Source organism: Podarcis erhardii (assembly GCF_964252035.2).
Source record: "Podarcis erhardii genome assembly, chromosome: 12".
In the NCBI taxonomy this organism is placed as follows: Eukaryota; Metazoa; Chordata; class Lepidosauria; order Squamata; family Lacertidae; genus Podarcis; species Podarcis erhardii.
In genome coordinates this window covers 37,029,549-37,037,639 of record NC_138513.1, presented here as the reverse complement: position 1 = coordinate 37,037,639, position 8,091 = coordinate 37,029,549, and the positions used below count along the sequence as shown (strand labels likewise).

Genomic DNA, 8,091 nt, shown 5'->3' with positions numbered 1-8,091 from the left:
TTCAGGTTACAGACTCCGCTAACCCAGAAATAGTACCTCGGGTTGAGAACTTTGCTTCAGGATGAGAACAGAAATCGTGCTCCGGTGGTGTGGCAGCAGCTGGAGGCCCCATTAGTGGTGCTTCAGGTTAAGAACAGTTTTAGGTTAAGAACGGACCTCCAGAATGAATTAAGTACTTAACCTGAGGTACCACTGTACCCAGAACAAACTTAGTTGGTCTCTAAGGTACTACTGGACAATTTTTTAGTTGTTCATTTGTGTGACATCTGATCGGAGGGCGTTCCACAGGACGGGCGCCACTACCGAGAAGGCCCTCTGCCTGGTTCCCTGTAGCTTCATGTCTCACAGTGAGGGAAGTGCCCAAAGGCCCTTGGAGCCGGACCTCAGGCTGGACAATGGAGGTGGAAACACTCCTTCAGCTATACGGGGCTAAGGCCATTTAGGGCTTTATGCATACTTACTTGGAAGCAGGCACCATCAAACTCATTAGTCTGGTTCACACTCGAATAATAGAATTGTAGAGTTGGAAGAGATCCTGAGACTCAACACCTGTGACGCAGGAATCTCAGCTAGCTCAAGAATGACAGAGAAGTCACCCAACCTCTGCTTCAAAACCTCCAAAAAAGGAGAGTCCTGAGGGAGTCTGTTCCACTGTTGAACAGCTCTTACTGTCAGAAAGTTATTCCTGATGTTTAGTTGGAATCTACTTTCTTGTAACTTGAAGCCATTCGTTTGGGGCCTAGCCTCCAGAGCAGGAGAAAACAAGCTTGCTACATCTTCCCTGTGACAGCCCTTTATATATTTGAAGATGGCTATCAAAACTCCTCTCAGTACTTTACTAGGCTAAACATACAAAATTCTTTCAACTGTTCCTCATAAGGCTTGGTTTCCGGATCACAGACTCCCCTTGGCCTCACATGTTATCATCTCTTCCTGCACGGCCAGGATGACTTCAGAAACCTCTGCTTTAGTTTCCCCTCAAACACAGCTTGTCACATCACACTTAAATTGGGGTTTGTAGTTTATATTAACTATGGTTAGTTTAAACAAGACAGCTTCATAAACCATGGTTTGAAGTTTGCTTGTTCTGAAATTGGCCAGAGTTACTGTTCTAGCGTAAACCCTAATCCAGATGCTACAAGCCTTGCTTAAAGAAAATTAAGTAAAACTTTATGGTGTCCTCCAACTCGCACAGGAGAAAGGGAATGTGCATTGTACTGAATCCTGGTTCAGTATCAGATGCTAACATGATAACTGGTTGAGTTTAGGTATCATAGCTGTACCATAGGTTTGGCCATCGGGAACATGCTATGAGTTTCCATGCTTTCTTCTCACAATCCCTCATGCTAATCCATAATCAGTTTCTTCATTTATGGTATCCTGCAATTTGGAAGTCACAGGAAACAATGGTTACCACAAATCGGGGAGTAAGAAGATGGGATTAGCTTGTATGAGGGAGAGGCAGGAAGGGGCATGAAAATCCACAGCTTCCTCCTGACAGTCAACTATGGTTTGGCCATAATGTGAGCCATGAGCCATTGAAGTTCTCTTAAGCAAAAATGCTTTGCCTGAGCATTAAGAAAAACCACTGCAGGAGCTGATAATTTAAAAACTATGCATTATACCCAAATGTGTTTTTTCTTAACTTAAAGAGGACATTTATTGCAAGTTCCGCGATCTCCAAGATACAAAACTAAAGTAGGCATTTCCACCGTAGCAGGAAGTTACAACGAATGCAAAGAACTGTGGGGGGAAAGAAAACAACTGTTAGAAAATAGTAAAAACCATTTAGCAGATTTATTTGTATTCCCAGATCACTCATGGGGTACAAGAAAAGGGTTTTAAAATAACCACTCATTGTTTTATTGTCCTTCAGGACCCTGTCTTGAGCCCCCCTGTTCTGTTCAGCTTGCCATGTAAGGAATTCTTTTGGTTTCAGTTCATGTGTGGTTAAAATGTGCTGGTAGTTCAGCATCTTTCACTGCTTTAATTGTCTCAGTTTAATGAAACCTCTTGGTTTCATATCCTGGTTGTAAGCAGAGCTTAAACCACAATTTCCCTCTTTGGATGTAGCAAGAAAATTGGCACCTGTCTGTCTTGGGAGACAATGTGGGGGATGTCTTCAGGGGTGAATAAAAGTGTGTTTTAATAAACCCATGAGGTTTTGAATTCCAGTGTTGAAGAAATAAATAAAAATAAGGAAGATGCTGTGCCAGTCTCTTTATTATGGTATCAACAATACTTACATATCTAGATCAGTGTTTCCCAACCTTGGGTCTCTAGCTGTTTTCGGACTACATTTCCCACCATCCCTGACCACTGGTATGATGGGAGTTGTAGTCCAAAAGCAGCTGGAGACCCAAGGTTGGGAAACACTGATCTAGATTACCCCTCTTTCAACCTGAACCAATTTAATACCTCGTTCCTGAATATTTGTTGGAACCCATAAACAACTTCCTCCACCCACTTCCATATTTCGAGTACTATTCATGATTCAAAGATTAAAAATTAACTTACTGAAGAAGCCGCCCAGCTGTTGTAGTTGTGGCTGTCCAATTCCTTGGTGACGGCACATGCGTCTACAATGGCAGCAATGAAGTACAAAAGAAAGGCACTCCCATTAAAACACAGGCCCTGTAGGGAGGACAAAGAAAGACAAAATGGTAGGTTTTTCCCCATGTACAATGTTCACTAGATGCTTCCTATCCAACTGGAAGCAATGCGAATAACAAGAGATGAGAGCTTATTCCTGTGGCCACAACCCAAGACTTGCTGTTATCACCGGACTTCTCTACCGAAAAACTCATCTAGGTTTGCTCACATCTAGCTGAAGCTTCTGCTTTTACAACAACTTTTGTCAAAAGATCTGTGCCCCAGGAACAATTCCATACAATCATCGTTGTTTTAAGTCTGCCAACTAATGCACTGTCTTCAAAATTTGGGTCAGTAACAACTGGTGTTAGGAAGGACCCATTTGACCCTGCGATACCTTGGGTGGTGTCACTGGTTAATGCTCTAGTTCTGCATTATTTTTTGTGGGTGGAAAAGCAAGTACAGTGGTACCTCTAGATGCGAACGGGATCCGTTCCAGAGCCCCGTTTGCATCTAGAAGCAAACGTAACCAGTGTTGGCACGGCTGCGCACGCACACGCCGCTTTTCGCCGCTTCAGCGCATGCGTGTGACGTCATTTCGAGCGTCTGCGCATGCGCAAGCGGCGAAACCCGGAAGTAACGTGCTCCGTTACTTCCGGGTTGCCGCAGAGCGCAACTTGAACATGCTCATCCCGAAGCACATTCAACCCGAGGTATGACTGTACCGCATTATGAAAGACTTAACTTCTTTTTGATGCTCCTCGAAGCGCCTGAATGGGACATCTCAAGGAACACTGCCCATTTTCTCAGGATTAAGTGAGCTGGCTGGAAAAGGCTCCAAGTCTGCTGCTTGAAATGAAGAGCTCCAGGAAAAAGACTCCCCATTAGCAAGCTGTGGAGCACTCTGCCTAGAGATGCACCAATTCATTGGTTCACAAGATTGGGGTGCTTCCACATGCTTCTCGTGCTCCAGTTTCTGGACACACATTTCGCAGAATCATAGAATTGTAGAGTTGGAAAGGGACCCCGAGGATCATCTGGTCCAGATGTTTTGGGACTACAACTCCCATCATCCCTGACAACTGGTCCTGTTAGCTAGGGATGATGGGAGTTGCGTTTGCCTATGCCTGATCTAGACCAACCCCCTGCAATGCAGAAGGCCTTCCAACCTCCGCTTAAAAACTTACCAATGAAGGTTTTAAACCTCCAGTGAAGGTCCGCAAGGCCAAAGAGGAACAAAGAATGTTCTGCAAGGAGAATGGGCGAGGAAGAATGTCACATTCCTCCTTCTTAAAGTAAGTGTGACGGGAACAACTTATTACTGTACATTCCAGAAAAAATCAAATGTTTGTAATTCACATTGGCTTCCCTGTTCACTTAGGTAAGAGGGGCAGTTTTACACATACACCACTGTGTGCTGGCTGGTTTTCTCGAGTGTGGCCAACAGAACACAACCGTATCCATTATTTCAAAGACGTCAGAGCTCCCACTCTCTCTCTCTTTTTTTTTTTAAAAAATATATTTTATTTGGGTTTTAAACATAAATGCAAAAATAAAAACAGCATAACATATATCATAACATCTTTTCTTGACATCTATGGACTCCCTCACGCCTCCCGCTCTCATTTGCATCATTTTCAATTCTTGCCAGCAATTTATCATCTTGTTTACACTCTTGTGTCAAATTCATTTAAATATAATCTATAAATTCTCCAATAGGTTTATAATTTTTCCAGCCTCTCTCTGGTATGCTTTGTGTTTGATATTGTATGTCAGCTGTTCATCACTTGAATTCATAGGCGTAATAATAAATTTTATTTATACCCTGCCCTCCATGGCCAGAGCTGGGCTCAGGGCAGCTAACACCAGTAAAAACACAATAGAAAAAAACAAAAACAATTTAAAATACAGTCATACCTCGGGTTACAGATAATAATAATAATAATAATAATAATAATAATAATAATAATAATAATAATTTATACCCCGCCCATTTGGCTGAGTTTCCCCAGATGCTTCAGGTTGTGTTTTTTTGGATTACGGACCGCCGAAACCCGGAAGTGCTGGAACGGGTTACTTCCGGGATTCGGCATGCGCAGAAGTGCTAAATCGAGCTTTGCACATGCGCAGAAGCACCGAATCCCAACGCACACATGCACAGACGCGCTGCTGTTTGTTGCAAACGTTGCGTGTTGCGAACGTGCATCCCACATGGATCACGTTCGCAACCCGAGTGTCCACTGTACAGCTTAAAATGCAATTTAAAATGCAGCCTCATTTTAAAAGTAGCCCATAGATCAAAACCATAAGAAGAGGGAAACATAAGGGTCAGACTGAGTCCAAACCAAAGGCCAGGCGGAACAGCTCTGTCTTGCAGGCCCTGCAGAAAGATGTCAAGTCCCGCAGGGCCCTAGTTTCTTGTGACAAAGGATTCGACCAAGTTGGGGCCAGTACTGAAAAGGCCCTGGCCCTAGCTGAGACCAATCTAACCACCTTGCGACTTGGGACCTCCAAAGTGTTGTCATTTGTGGACCTTAAGGTCCTCTGTGGGGCATACCAGGAGAGGCGGCCCCATAGGTACGTGCGTCCTAGGCTGCATAGGGCTTTAAAGACAAAGGGCTCATCCCTTCTACTGCACTCTTCCAAAAACTCAAGGAAGATTTTGCATTTAGAACTGGCTGTCCATGGGTTAACCCTCCTACCCCTTCTTCTTCATGCTTCAGTCAGAGATTAATATTCCATCCACACAAGGATGGCTCAGGGTTCTTCCCCTTTGAAGTTGCTTGAAATCAAGAGGGCTTTTGAGATACACAAATTCTGTGAGACATGCCTGCCACCCCATTTCTGCCAGCCAGTAAAGGAAGAAATGCACTCCCCAAATTCCAAACACCTGTCTTCTTTTAAGAAGGTCTTTGAGCTTGATTATCTCTGCTTATGTACATACTTGGCTTCTGATTTGTGGAGCATTTTATTATTCTTTCCCATTTTTGCTCCTGCTGGTAATGTTTTCTGTTTAAATTATTTTGTGTGCTACTGTTAAAGCTTCCTTTTTTTATTATGCATTTTGAAACTTTTTTTAAAAAATTCCCTCTCCCCCTATCTGCTTTGAGTTATTTGTAGAGAGACATTACCATCTCCATTTTCATTTGAAATAAACCCAAGGCTTTTTTTAAAAGCCAGAACTCACAGGAACTCAGTTCCAGCACCTCTCAGCTGGGCTCCATTGCCATTATAAGAGAACAAGGGGAGCGTTCATGGTGAGTTCTGGCACCTCTTTTTCGAGAAAAATAGCACTGAATAAACCCATGTCCTTTTTTCAGTGCAGGACTGTTCTTTTGTTTCTATCCTTTGTTTGTTCTCACCAAACTTGCTATTGCCTCGGCCCAGTACACCTGAAGGAGCGACTCCACCCCAATCCTTCGCCCTAGAAACTGAGGTCCAGCTCTGAGGGCCTTCTGGCGGTTCCCTCCCTGCAAGAAGTGAGGTTACAGGGAACCAGGCAGAGGGCCTTCTCGGTGGTGGCGCCTGCCCTGTGGAACGCCCTCCCATCAGATGTCAAGGAAATAAACAACTATCTGACTTTTAGAAGACATCTGATGGCAGCCCTGTTTAGGGAAGTTTTTAATGTTTGATGTTTTATCCTGTTTTTAATATTCTGTTGGGAGATGCCCAGAGTGGCTGAGGAAACCCAGCCAGATGGGCGAGGTATAAATAATAAATTGTTGTTGTTGTTGTTGTTGTTGTTGTTGTTGTTTGCCCCACAGAGGACCTTACGGTCTGCAAATAATAACATCCTGGAGATCCTGGGCCTCAGGGAGATTAGGCTGACCTTTTCGGCCTTGGCGCCGGCCTGGTGGAACGCTCTGCCACAAGAGATCAGGGCCCTGCGGGATTTGACATCTTTACGCAGAGCCTGTAAGACAGAGTTGTTCTGCCAGGCCTTTGGTCAGGGCTCAGCCTGACTCCCCTTCCCTTTTTGTATAAGAACTAGTACGAAAGAGGACTCCCAGCATTCTCACAGGTCCTTGTACGATCAACGTACACAGTTGGGCCTGATGAGCATTTACTGTTCCCATCCCAAATCCTGTGGAAAGCCACTGAGTTCAGATTTTAATTTTATCCTGACTTGTTTTTAAGAGGTGATTTAATTATTGTTTGATTTTATATCAATGTTTATATCTGATGTTAGCCGCCCTGATCCCGGTCTCAGCCGGGATACAAATAAAAGATGATGGTGATGTTGATGATGATTATCATTATTACGGTCCAATACTTAAAAATTGAAGGGATTCTTGTAAAAAGAGAACTTCGACGTGTGTATAGGGGCTCAAGCACCTGTCGCAGTGGCAGAAATATTGACTCTTTCTGGCTTTTGGACTTTTTAAAGGAAAGAGGTCGAGGTCGAGGTTGAGAGGTCGAGGAGAAAACCCTGCATGGTCCTCAGTATTCTGTAACAATAGGCCCTCCAATGAAATGAATGGAAAGTTCTTTTGAGGGCGGGGAGCTTAGTGCACCCACAGGAATTTCCTAAATGCACAAGGATACAGTGGTACCTCAGGTTAAGTACTTAATTCGTTCCGGAGTCCGTACTTAACTTGAAACTGTTCTTAACCTGAAGCACCACTTTAGCTAATGGGGCCTCCTGCTGTTGCCGCGCCGCCAGAGCACGATTTCTGTTCTCATCCTGAAGCAAAGTTCTTAACCTGAAGCACTATTTCTGGGTTAGCAGAGTCTTTAACCTGAAGCGTATGTAACCTGAAGCGTATGTAACCTGAGGTACCACTGTATGCTGTTATCATGACATTCCCATGTTCCGAATTAGATGAAAGCTGATACTCACTACAGTGGTCCATGGCACTTGAGGAATCCGAGTGTACGTCATTGTCATGTAGATGATTAGGAAGAACAGCGTAAGGACCCAGTAAAACACAGCTACAAACATTACCCAGCCAAAGACAGGATATAGGAAATATTCTGTTCCAGCAATCAGCGTCCATACCAACAACCCCAAGACCTGCAAATATGCAAAGAAAACAGAATAGTGTTAACAGAAAATGGGTTACTGGAATAGAACTCTAAGCAATTATTTGCTGGCACAGAAATCACAGAACAGGATAGAGCTCCTATCCTATCACAGTTAATGGGAATAAGGTTTGACTTTGGCGTAGTCAGGATTTTACCACATCTAGATCAGTCGTAAGAGGCATTTCTATATGAAAAGGATTTGTACAAATGTTAGCGCAACAGATTTGTTTCCAAAGCAATTTAAATAATATTTCACAGCCCAAAAACATCCATGGTTAAACAAGAGGCAATTTCAGTAGACTGCTAGTATCATCTAAAATAATGAAAGCTGGCAAAATGTATAACATCAGGTAAACAGCTCTATAGTAAGGTAGCATGACAAAAAAAGTTTGGAATCCTTTAGTGAGAGTTTCGTTTGGTCAACTCAGCAGAGACTTCAAAATTCAAAATAATGTATGGAATCGTCTACTCTCT

The 8,091-nt window shown here is 43.4% G+C and overlaps 1 protein-coding gene across 1 annotated transcript in view; it reads right to left on the bottom strand.

Moving 5' to 3' along the window:
• Nucleotides 1-1,632: 1,632 nt before the first annotated feature.
• Nucleotides 1,633-8,091, bottom strand: part of CMTM8 (CKLF like MARVEL transmembrane domain containing 8) — a 38,202-nt gene continuing 31,743 nt past the window's right edge. The window contains exons 2-4 of the mRNA XM_081833959.1: nucleotides 7,433-7,606; nucleotides 2,518-2,634; nucleotides 1,633-1,743 (exon numbers count right to left, since the gene is read on the bottom strand). Coding sequence (XP_081690085.1) covers nucleotides 1,660-1,743; nucleotides 2,518-2,634; nucleotides 7,433-7,606 — 375 coding nt within the window. The 3' untranslated portion in view covers nucleotides 1,633-1,659. The remainder of the gene's footprint in view (nucleotides 1,744-2,517; nucleotides 2,635-7,432; nucleotides 7,607-8,091) is intronic.